Raw genomic sequence first — 12,798 nt, forward strand, 5'->3', positions numbered from 1 at the left:
ATCATCATCATCATCAGCAAACAAATGGCTAAAAGGCATCCATGCCCCTCCCAGGCCCGATGCAGATATTTTATATGCACCGAATGTCATTTCCCCCAACAACTTGGAGGGGTAGAATCATCTCCATTTTTCAGCTAAGGATGCTGCCGCTCAGAGAGGTGGTCTAACTGCCCGAGGGCACACAGCAGTGTGCCGGGACTCTACCTTTTAGCAGAGGGACTCCAGAGTCCCTGCCTCAGTGGACTTTCAATAACATTCCTTGAATGAATGAACTAGCAAGAAACATTGCCTCCGTGTAAGTGGATCGGCTGTAACAGGCCACCGTGGAGGCCCAGCCACCTCTGGCCCTGGACTCAGCAAGGAGTCTCAGGTCCAAAGTGCAGCCGCAGGGCTCAGTGCCCCTCCTGCAGGCTCCGCCCCGACTCCGCCCGGCTCGCCAGCCACGCCTCCACCTCGGGGATTGGGATCTCTCTTCCCGATCCGAGTTTACTCCGGGCTCCAGCTGCTGCCCGAGGGCCTCTGGGCCCTGCAATCTGGAGCCGGTTCCACTCCCCTACCCCTCCCTTCCGCCCCCCCTTCGCTCTTCAAACTTCTTTTTCCCACCCTCTCTAAACTTCACTCATCCTAGCGCCCGCCTCCTTCACTCCAGCCACCCAATCGGTGGTCCTCACCCTTGGCGAGGGCCCGCCCCCTGCCCGCCGGGGGCCAATCCTCCGCGCGCGTGTCGAGTGCTGGGGCGCAGTCCCGAGCGCCCGGCCAGTGACGGCAGCGCGCCGGGCGCCGCGGGAGGGGCGGGCGGGCGGGCGGGGAGGGCCGGCGAGGGCGGGGGAAGGGCCGGGGAGGCGGAGGAGCTTGCGGCGGGTTTGAAAGCGGCAGTTTCCTGGCAGCTCGGGCAGGCGTTGGTCTCCGCGCTCCAGCTCCGCAGCGGCGCGGCCACCTTCGATCCAGGGACCGGTCTGTGGGGATTCTGCGCGTCCCCGACGGATTGTTCCTGCCCCAGCGCTCCCCCCGCTGACCTCCCCGCCCCTCCGCCTCAGCCTTTCCCGCCGCTGGGGCGCAGAACCCCGGGGGCCAGCGGTCGCCGGTGACCCCGCCCGACACCCCTCCGGAGCCGCCTGGGGACAATCCCCTCCTCCTCGCCGCTGTCTAGCCCGAGGGAGAGCCCGGCCAGCCCCGAGGAGCGCTGCCGGGAGGGGCGTCCGAGGGGCGTCTCGGAGGCTTGGAGTGGCCGGGCCCCCAGCGGGCTGTGGTCCACGGGGCGCCGGAGCGGCGAGGCCCCCCTCGCCGGGCTGCGCGGGCCGCCCGGGGCGCCCGCCGCCCGCGCGGGGTCTCCCCCATGGTGCAGCGGGGGTCGGGATGTCGAAGACGCTGAAGAAGAAGAAGCACTGGCTGAGCAAGGTGCAGGAGTGCGTGGTGTCCTGGGCCGGGCCCCCGGGCGACTTGGGCGTGGAGATCCGAGGCGGCGCGGAGCGCGGCGAGTTCCCCTACCTGGGGCGGCTCCGCGAGGAGCCCGGCGGCGGGGGCACCTGCTGCGTTCTCTCGGGCAAGGCGCCCAGCCCCGGGGATGTGCTGCTGGAGGTGAACGGGACGCCTGTCAGCGGGCTCACCCACCGGGACACCCTGGCTGTCATCCGCCACTTCCGCGAGCCCATCCGTCTCAAGACCGTGAAGCCTGGTACGCTGTCTCCGTGGGGAGGGGCGGTCCGGGTGGGCGTCCTGGGGGCGGCGGCCCCTCCCCGCCACTTAATCGTCCCTGGAAATCTCAGCCCTCCGGGGTGCGCCGGACTCCCTGGCGCTGGGGATCCCATTCTGCCGCCGGGAAAACTGAGCTCTCGCTCGGCTCGGCTCGGCGGGGCTGCTCTGGGAGCTGTCACGGGATCGCGACCAGAAGCCGGGGGTGGGGGCCTACGTCTGTAGCTCCGTCTCCCTCCGCAGAGTTTGGGGCTCGAGTGGACACCAGCCCTTCTCTGTTCTCCTTTGTGGAAAAGGTCCTCCTGATGGGAGCATGGTCTTTGGAACAGTCTGGCGCATTTTCCGACAGGGAAAGGGGACTTGGCAGTTTGCGCCAAGGTGACCACCCGGCGTACCTGGGGGAGCTCAGCTGCTCCGGTGCTGCCTGCGCCCCAGCAGCGCCTCTGCCCGCCCAGGTGGTGCAGGTGTGTGGGCACCCATGGTGTCTGCGACCGAGCGCGGTGTGTGCCTGCGGCGAGCTGTTACTAGTCTGGGTTTCGAAGGAAGAAGACCTAGGTGCCTCGCAGAGTGAAATCTTGTGTCAGGGTTGGATTTTACAGAATCTTATGGAAGGGGTGGGCAAAAAGGGCCCCCTCGTTGCCCCGGTGTCTCTGATGCTAGTAAAATCGGCTGCAAAACAACGTTACGCTGCATGACATGTCTTGTCAGTTTCCAAGCCGGGCTCTGCCGGTGAGCCGTAAAATCCGACCGTCTGCACTAGTCCTTACGCATTTGTAATGGACAAGAGTGGGTCGGTTTCAGCATGGGTAGGAGGGAGCTCTGTTTTCTGAGCTGTTTGCAGGAGGGAGAATTAAGACGACAACGTTATTAAAAATCAGACTGTTTTTGCTGAATGTGCCGGACTGCATACACAATGCATCAGGATAGGATGGGCTGCTTAATTGTGACTTGGGCTAGAGAGAGCAGTCCATCCCTTACCGCAAAAATGCTAGAAAATTCTGGAGAAAAATGTAACATGTTCTTTTCCTTATGTGCCCACCTCCCCCACCCCCACCCCCACCCCACCCCCACCCCCTTCTTAGCAGCTCGGGAAATACTTCTTTAATAGTCCTTGAGCTTCATTGCAACTGATGGTTCATGGTGCATTATACACATGTGCATATATGGTGGGTGTATGTATATGCAGACACACTCACATGTGCCTGCAGCCTGACACGCAGATTCTCTTCACATGGTCTGTTCCGGCATATTCATTTTAAGCTGATCCGTTTGTGTGAGGTTTTCTTTTTATTGCTGTTCATTTTGAAAACTTTGGAAGAGTTTAACATCTTTTCCTGTATAGATTTGTGAATTCAAAAATTCTTTCTTAACTCAAACTTTTGGAGCCATATGTGGAGGGTAGAGGCTTTGGGGCCAGTCAGGTTCTGTCTGGAATGTGCAAAATACTATATACCCAGCACTTACTGGTCTATGTGCCAGGTAGTTCAAACCCTGTGAGTCAGGGACTAATGAGAACATGGGCATCATGGCTTTGTGTTTTGCTTTGGGGCATAGGTGAGAGTATAACTTATTTTCAAAAATACTGTAAGAGTTGATTGGTGGAGGAAGAAGTTTATAGAGTGGGGAGCGTATCTTTAATTAATACTAGTCTGGTCTGCATATTAAACATTTTCTCAACCTTTATACCAAATTTAAGAAAGTACGGTAATTCAAATTTAGAGTGTATTTAGTAATATTATTTGTGGGGAGTAAACATCATATATCCCAGAATGTAGTTGACATTTGTAGAGCAATAACATTTTACTCTTGGCCTGGCCGGGTAGCTCAGTTGGTTAGAGCATCCTTCTGATGCGCCAAGGTTGTGGGTTCGATTCCTGGTCGGGAATTTCTAAAGGGCACCACCGTGTGTCATCTAAGATTAATATTCTTGTTTCTAGGCAAGTTGTAATGACAAATTTTTAATCTCTTAAAAATAGTATTGTTAATTTCTTAATAGCCTCATATTAAGCATTATGTTAAATGTCTTTCTTAAATGACTTTGCTTAAACATTTATTATAAAATAGAAAGATTTTTGCAGGGTAAGCACACGACTTTAAATATCAGAAGTTAAGGACTCGAAGAAGTTATTCATAGAACTTTGTGATTAAAAACCGCATAAATGTTACCTCCAGAGAAGACAAAGATTCTGTACTGTTGGGTTTACATTAGAAAAGCAGGAAAATACAGAGGAAGGGTATTGAGGAAGGAACCTGGCCTGCACACTGTTTGTTTTTCTTCCTTTCATCCAACTTTGGGAGAGAAATGGATTTTTCACTTTAATAAGTATTGACAAGTGTACTTAGCACTCTGTCTCTCGTCTCTGTTAGTAACTCTCCGTTAAACTATATTCATAACATGTCTTTTAGAAACTAGCACAATGCCAGAGTAAATGTAACCATGCTATAAGATGTAGTAATAGCGGGGCATGATCTCATATTGTCTTCGGACAGAGTCCATGGGGGAGGGGTGAGCTGGGCCGTGGGGATGAGCTGGGCAGTGGAGGGATGAGCTGGGCAGTGGAGGGATGAGCTGGGCGGTGGAGGGGTGAGCTGGGCGGTGGAGGGGTGAGCTGGGCGGTGGAGGGGTGAGCTGGGAGGTGGAGGGATGAGTTGGGCGGTGGAGGGATGAGCTGGGCCGTGGGGGTGAGCTGGGCGGTGGGGATGAGCTGGGCGGTGGAGGGGTGAGCTGGGCGGTGGAGGGGTGAGCTGGGCGGTGGAGGGGTGAGCTGGGCGGTGGAGGGGTGAGCTGGGTGGTGGAGGGAAGAGCTGGGCGGTGGAGGGATGAGCTGGGCGGTGGAGGGATGAGCTGGGCAGTAGAGGGATGAGCTGGGCGGTGGAGGGGTGAGCTGGGTGGTGGAGGGATGAGCTGGGCCGTGGGGGTGAGCTGGGCAGTGGGGATGAGCTGGGCCGTGGGGGTGAGCTGGGCCGTGGGGATGAGCTGGGCCGTGGGGGTGAGCTGGGCCGTGGGGGTGAGCTGGGCCGTGGGGGTGAGCTGGGCCGTGGGGGTGAGCTGGGCCATGGGGGTGAGCTGGGCTGTGGGGATGAGCTGGATGGTGGGGGGTGAGCTGGGCCGTGGGGCTGAGCTGGGCTGTGGGGATGAGCTGGATGGTGGGGGGTGAGCTGGGCCGTGGGGGTGAGCTGGGCCGTGGGGGTGAGCTGGGCCGTGGGGGTGAGCTGAGTGGTGGAGGGATGAGCTGGGCGGTGGGGATGAGCTGGGCCGTGGGGGTGAGCTAGGCTGTGGGGGTGAGCTGGGCTGTGGGGTAGGCTGCTGAGCGCTGATTTTTCCAGCTTGCTCCTTTTCATCTAGATTCTAGAAGATCTTAAGAGGAGTCCAGACAAAGCCACACCATCACCCCGATTACTTAGTGTTCTTCCCAGCAGTGACTGTCTAGCTTTGATTTGGGGTTTTGATTTTTACTTTCCTTTGTTATACTCTTTAAGGAGCTTTGAAAGTCACTCTTTAAAATGTGGTTCCTAATTTGAGGCTTCTCCTGTGAGAGTTGGGGGATTTCTGACTGAATTCTTGTTTAGTATTATTATAACTACCCAGCATCAGTACTCTCCTGCTTCTTCTAGGAGAATCCTTATTCCACCTATTCTTGAACCAACTAGTCACCTGTTTCTTAATTACAACCCTGTTGTTTATTTTTCTGCAAAAAGTTTTCACTTGAACTTTGTGTTGTCTTCATAGTAAAGGAAGTTGAACTTTGGACTTCTGATGAAATTGATCCATGGTATAGTCCTGTGACCAAGATTAGTTTCTTTGATTTTACTTCAAAGTATACTTTTAAAATTTCTACCCCTTTCCTCACTTTTGGATCTTTTCGTTGTTTTTTGTTGTTGAGTGGGTAATTTGGGACTTGTGGTGAGTTTTGTTTAGATGGTTGTAATAGTTGAAGAAGAGAAGGGTGAGAGAAATTAGAGTTAATTGCTAGCCTCCTAGATTTGCAATCCAAACTTTTCTCCTTCCCCCTTTTTAAGGAAAAGAAACTAGAGATTGGGTGAGGCAGCCCTTGTGAGGAAAACTAGCATCCAACGTTGATAAACTTGAACTTTGAAACTTTCCTGCTGTCTCAAATTTTGGTAGCATTTTTTTTTGGGTGGGGGGGGGGGGGTCTACAGCTAGTCTTAATAACCCAAGGTTCAAATTCTGAGCTCCATTCGTTGACACATGCAACTCCTGAGTTCTGGGCTTATTCCCTAGTGGCAGAACAGACACTTAACATTTGGCCCTTTCAATTTTCAGATCGTTTTTACTTTTTTCAGTTTAACGCTGAAACTGATTTTCTTGGCACCCTACTCAGTGTTCCTTGGAAAATATAGGGTGTCCCCCACCAAAAAAATGTATACACACATTTGAATAATCATAAAGGCAGTGTTTATTAAAATACACATATTTCATTTTCCAAGTTGAGCTTTCAGCTGTTAACGTGTGTGTACTGGTTACGTTTTTTTGGGGGACACCCTGTATAAACTGTTTTTCCTCTAAGATCCTGAGAAGTACTTTATGAAACCTCTTGCCCTACCTGGTTTGGTTCATTGGTTAGAGCGCTGGCCCTTGGACTCAAGGGTTGGGGCGCGGATTTGATTCTGATCGAGGGCGCGTAACTGCATTGCAGGCTCGATCCCAGCCCTGGTTGGTGGGCAGGAGGCAACCAATCTATGTGTGTCTCGCACATCGATGTTTCTCTCTCTCTCTCTCTCTCTCTCCTCCCCTCCCCTCCCGTCCCCTCCCCTTCCCTTCCTTTCCCTTCCTTCCCCTCTCTCTAAAAAATCAATGGAAAAATATCCTCGGGTGAGAATTAACCAAAAATAAGCAAACAAAACAACAATAACAACAAAAACCCACCCCCTCTTATTACAATAGACAAATTTCAGTGACTTCCTCCCCCTTCCCCGGGCCTCTAGTTTATATAAACTGATGGTAAATCAAATCTCCTACATTTGTTCAAGAATCTGCCTTCCGCAGTCAGTGCGTCATCTCGGGAGAATCGTTTCCTAGCGTGGCTTTCCTGTATAACCCCAGGGGCTTGGTAAGTCCTGTGGGCACGTAGTGTTTGAGGGGGTGTGTTCTAGAATTCCACGTTTATGAACCGTTTCCGTATCACCTGCCAATTTCAAACTTCCAGTTTCCAAGTCAATTCCCAGTGATGTGAGAAGGGATAAATGTTTGGTATCGAAGACTAGAACTGTGTCTCCTTTCCTTAATTGATCGCTTTTGTTTCTCCTCTAACATTCTGGGAAATAATGTCCTTGCAATACGACATGTTGGTGGAGAGCATGAATATCCTCACTTAAAACTGTTGCTAAGGAGAAGATCCTCAGGAGCTTGGAGGCTGGTGCTGGGAGGGACTAGGAGGAAGAGAGGCACATTCATCGCTCTCCTTCTCCCTGGACAAATATTATTCAGAATGTTTTTATAAAAAATGCTTATTTTGCTTTATAAAGAGAACATAAAAAAGCTATATTATTACTGGCACACATTCATTCCCTCCTCATTTAGTGGTGTGTCCACCATGTGAGGTAGCACTGGCGATATAAAAAAATAAAATATAAATATGAGTCAGAAATAGTCTCTGTCTTCAAGAAGCTCACAATTTATTGGGAGCTTAATGATTCATTGGTAAGGAGTAGCTGGAGTCATATTCTCTTTTTCACTTTGTCGCAGTTCTTAAATAAAACTCTAGGCAAGCTTCATATGCCCGGCCCTTGTGGCTCAGTGGTTGAGCATAAACCCATGGAGGTCATGGTTCGAATCCCATCAGGGCACATGCCCGGGTTATGGGCTAGGTCCCCAGTAGGGGGCATGCAGGAGGCAGCTGATCGATGATTCCCTCTCGTCATTAATGTTTCTCTCTCCCTTCCTCTCTGAAATCAGTTTTAAAAAAAAAGTTTCATATGAATTTTGGTGGAAGCTAAACTAATGAATTTGTTGCCTAGTCTGTTCTGAAAACGGTGTGTAGTTGCATCTTAGGATTTGGTGTTCTCAAGTCATTACAAAAAGAGGGCAATCAAATAAAAACAAAATTATCTTTTGAAAAACCCTTAAATTTAAATTACCCTTAAGATAATACTGTGTTTTATTTACAGTGTTTTTCATGATATAACCTGTATTTTATACATTGGATTTATATTGTACCATTTTTTGTTGAAAACCAGATGAAATCGTTTGCTTACTTTAAAGAGATCTGTTGTTGTTTTTGTTTGTTTGTTTGTTTGTTTTAAAACCATCTGTTAATTCTAAGAAATGATTCTCATCTGAGCGTGCATAGTACATTTGTGGAAGTTCCTTTTATCTTTTACTGTGGTCCTTGCCACCTGCCCTTGTTTTCTGACTTGGCTGGTTGGAGAGGAAATAGTGAATAATTTTGGACTCAGCCTGGCTTTGAAAGATGGATACATTTTGGTTGAATGGAATTAAGATCAGCTCAGTGGTAAGTAAGAAGTGAAGGAGAGAAAAAACGCCTGCAAAGAACCTGTAACATGAAGAGTTTATAGTATGGCCATCGCAGTAGTTTTGTGTGTGTATATAATTGTATTTTGTATAAAAGCACAAAATCCACATTATAGAATAATTGGAAAGTAGCGGGAAAGCTATATTAATCGACCATATTAATAATTTACATGTGTAAGTAGTTCTAGTAAGTGTCTCCTATTGACTTTTTTTTTTTTTTTAAAGCTGGAACTGGAAATGTTTTTTCTTCTGTAAATAATATTGGTCAGGTGCTTAATGCGGTTTCTACCTTCAACCTTATTCAACTTGTAGTGCTTAGAGTATTTTCATTTAGCCCATAATGTGGATGAAATACTACCATTAGCACTGCACCTTCAGGTTAACAGGCTTTCTTGGGTTGCTTCAGAAACCTAGCCAATTTTATGGGAAAACACAATTTGCTAGTCGAGTAAAAAGGGAGCTGAAAATGTGTTCCCACTTTGACCCTGCCTTCTCTTTTGTTGTAGTCACAGTTGACTGACTTGCAGTGGAAAGGGTAGCGCATATATATCTCCACTCCCCTGATCCCAGCCATTTTATCCTTATGCAGCTGTTACAGTGGTTCCCAGGGGACCCCCCCCCCCCCATTTCAGTCAGACCAGCATGGCCAGGGGGCATGGACTACATTTTGGGGACCATAATTTGACCTGTGACATATCGAAATACCTGAAAAAAAAGACAGACAGTGGGCACAGATCATAGGATACCTCGTTTCATTAACACTTTATACTAGAGATACTGTTTTAGAGCCTCAATAAGAAATATAGAGGGTTTAACTTTTCTGCTATAATTTATATGGAGGTTAGGGCTTCTAAAACTATTATAGAATGGGAAATGTGAAGAAATTTTGCTTCAGGTTTAGTAAATTACTATATATTTTTAAAAAATTCAGCAAAGGAGGGAGAGGGAGGGAAAGAGGGAGGGAGAGGGAGGAAGAGAGAGAAACATTGATTTGTTGTTCCATTTACTTATATATTCATTGGTTGATTCTTGTTATGTTTCCTGTTTGGGGGGGGGGGGCGGTTGAGCCCACAATCTGGGCATATCAGGACTATGCTCTAACGGTTAGTAACCAACTGAGCTACCTGGCCAGGGCTTCATTATGATCTATTCCATGAAGAGACTTCCCTTCTCGTCTTGGGTTTACAATATGAACAGTGACTGATCTATGAATTAAAACTTGCAGGCCTCTTAGGCTCTGTGCTGGTGTGTGTGTGTGTGTGTGTGTGTGTGTGTGTGTGTGTGTGTGTGTTTGGCAGAGAATTTTAGACACAACTATTTTTCTTGCTTGAGGAAGACTGGGAAATAGAGGATTTTACTCTACACGAGGACATTTAACAGAAGTAGTTTTACTAAATGAAAATACTCCAAAAGGAAGGCAAAAAGAAGTCTTTATTCATAAATGCTTTGTTTTTAACTTACTCAAATAGAATTAAGCGAAATTGGCTTTTTTCCCCCTCTAATAAAATGACTTTAAAAATCCACTTGAATGGAGTAGTCCAGGCAATATATTGCTCTTTGGATGTGGCTATCCGGTTTACCACAGGCATCTTGTGAGATGTAGCTTGCATCTCAGCAAGAAGGGAAAACAATTCCTCACTCACAATCCAGTTTATGTACTTGCAAGGATTCTGTAGCAAGTGACAGAAACTCTGTAGAGAGGAATTTAGGCCAAGAAGGCATTTATTGGCTTACATACATGACAACGCAGGCATAGGACATGAACAGCTCGATTCACACCCTCCATTCACTGGACTCTCTTTACCTCTGGGTTGGCTTCTTTCTCGGTTTGTTCTCAGGGTAGCAGGGAAGGTGACTTTGAATCCAAGTCATGCTTCTCATCTTTTTTTTTTTTTCCTGGAATCCAATGACAAACCTCCTGCAGGGACTTTCATTGGCCCAGGGCCCATCTCTTGGACCAGTTGTGGAGCGAGGGCAGTGGGGTTTCATGATTGGCCAGGCCTGGTCCCATGTCCACTCCTGCAGCTGGTATAGAAAGCACAATGATTAATAACCGGACCAGAACCCCAGGAGAGAAGGGAGGGGTAGATCCTTAAAAGGTGGGATGCTGGGAGACAGTGCTGGAGGAATTGGCCTCTTTGTAAAACATTTAATCTCTCTTATTTTGAAACCAACAGCAGTACACAGTTTTCATAAAACTATCATTTTTTTTTATAAACCAGATATTGGCTATAGACCAAAATCAAGACACCAATTTTCCTAAAATATTATCTTTTTTGTTGTTACAGTTGTTCTTAACTCCTCACCCAAGGATATTTTCTCATTGATATTTTAAAAAGAAAGTGAAGGGGGAGGGAGAGAGACAGAGAGAGAGAAACATCGATGTGAGAGAGCATCATTTAGCTGCCTCACACACCTGCCCTGACCAAGGCCAGGGATTAAGCCTGCAACCGAGGTACATGCCCCTGACTGTAATCGAACCCGGGGTCCTTCAGTCTACTGGCCTACCCCCGATTCACTGAGCCAAACCAGCTAGAGCAGTGGTCGGCAAACTCATTAGTCAACAGAGCCGCAGTTTGCCGACCACTGAGCTAGAGCAATATTACAATTTTTATTACTTTAACTCTAAAAAGTGGCTCTTATCTAAATGCTGTTTCTTAAAAAGAAATTGGGATGTTAATAATACCTTCATATGCACAATTTAAAAGGACTGCTTGTAGTTTTTCTTTGAATTTTTTTGATGTCAAATATGATTCTCTAGATCAATGCTGCTTGTTCGTAGGTAGATGGGCTACTTGGGAGGACCACCTCATTGAGAAAATGATTATTAGTCTAGTTAATGCAGTTTTTTAACCGTAATACAGGGGTGGGCAAAAGTAGATGCATAGTTGCACTGTGACAGTCTTTTGAGTTAATGAAGCTATTGTAATAACCATAACCTCCATGTCTTTTTCCACATGAACAACTGTAAACCTACTTTTGCCCACCCCTGAGTTGTACCATTTTGAAAGTGAAATTCTAAAGTCGTTGCTTCTCAAGCTGTTTTGCTTTTAAAACAATGGCCTTTTAAAAACTGTATTATTATGGTATTATTTCTGAGGGTTGGTTCCCTAATGATACCTTTTTGCCCACGATCTCATGGACTTTACACATAAAGGAAGCACTTCACTGACTCTTAACTTAGAAACACTGCTAAAGTGTGTAATGTGGTATCTGTGCAATCATCAAAACACTTGTCTGGCAAGCATTGCAAGGTAACGTCTGACCACCTTCGTTAAGTTTTTTTCCTGCCTGCCCTGTGCGGGGGCACAGAGGTACTTGGAGTGGAGGTGGAGGGCTGAAAGGGAGGGGTGGGTACCCTGAATATCTTATCACACTACTAGAGGCCCGGTGCATGAATTCGTGCACGGGTGGGGCTGGCCGCCCGCCCCATGGGGGCCGATCGGGGCCAGGCTGGCGGCAGGGAGGGGTGGGGAGTCCGATCGGGGGGCAGGACCGGCCTGGGGGAGGGGCCGCAGGAGGTTGTGGGGGGGCTCATGGGAGGGGGACGGGCCCAATCTGGCCGGTTGGGCACTGCAGTGCTTGTCATAGGGAACCGGTTGTTCTGGTTGTTCCGTTGTTCCGGTTGCTTGGCTTTTATATAGAGAGATTTTTATATTCTACTTAATGTCTTCAACTTTGGTGCCATAAAAACAATTGTGATGTCAGCCTTCCGTTTGGGAATGGCGTGCACAGCAGCAGCTTTGCCGTTGAGCCTGGTAGTTGGGCCCTTAGAGAGGGTTAAATGCTGGTAGGTTATTGGTAAATGCACGTGTTGCACCTAAAAATGAGCATCCGTGGAACTGGGTGTGAGGTATCAATAAGAATCATAGGAGGGCCTGTGTATGTTCACACTGGGTTATGTTCCCTTGGGATTTCTGTGGAAAATCACCTGCTAGGATCCGACTTCTCCAACATTAATTCCATAGATTGCCTAATTAAGCCATGAAATCTGTTACAATAATACGAACTTCCTTACCTCTGCTCACAGAACTGTGTTTTAACCCACCTCACTGTCTTTCGACAGAACACAGTGTCAAAACATTATTCATTTTAGCTAAGGATACTATTCACTGATTTCGGTGTTTAATTTTTGTTGGAATGCACATGCTAATGAAAAATTGAATTCTTTTGAATAGGATTAGATTTGCTAACTAACGCTCTCTCTCACATTGTGCTGTTGACGAGTGAAATGACACCTCAAACTCCCTGTGGTGGCAACTGTCAGTTGACAACCTTGCTCTCAGTCTAATCGGACTATTCCGACTTGGGGCCTTGTCATGATAATACTAGCTGCCACCAAAGCAACAGCCATATACTGGGGTGTCCTACACCCCCCTCCTTTGGCTTATAAGGACCTGCGTGTTGGCACACATGTGTTGCCTATAAAGAAACGGGTATATTGCTATTCGCCATGGGCCGGGTATCCTCGCCTCCCTTTTACCCATGACAGAGCGGAGGCGTGCTCGGAGAGATGACACAGCGAAGGTCACACAGACTCCCAGGGAGGACCGTGAGCTGCAACAGTCCTCCCTCGCTTGCCAGCGAGCATTATTTCACCATGTCTGACAAAT

At 48.2% G+C, this 12,798-nt stretch overlaps 1 protein-coding gene across 1 annotated transcript in view; it reads left to right on the top strand.

Annotated features, from left to right (window-relative positions):
* Window positions 1-838: 838 nt before the first annotated feature.
* Window positions 839-12,798, top strand: part of MAGI3 (membrane associated guanylate kinase, WW and PDZ domain containing 3) — a 138,233-nt gene continuing 126,273 nt past the window's right edge. The window contains exon 1 of the mRNA XM_079761200.1: window positions 839-1,675. Within this exon, the coding sequence (XP_079617326.1) occupies window positions 1,357-1,675 (319 nt within the window). The 5' untranslated portion in view covers window positions 839-1,356. The remainder of the gene's footprint in view (window positions 1,676-12,798) is intronic.

The sequence above is a fragment of the Cnephaeus nilssonii genome, assembly GCF_951640355.1.
Source record: "Cnephaeus nilssonii genome assembly, chromosome: 21".
Classification (NCBI taxonomy): Eukaryota; Metazoa; Chordata; class Mammalia; order Chiroptera; family Vespertilionidae; genus Cnephaeus; species Cnephaeus nilssonii.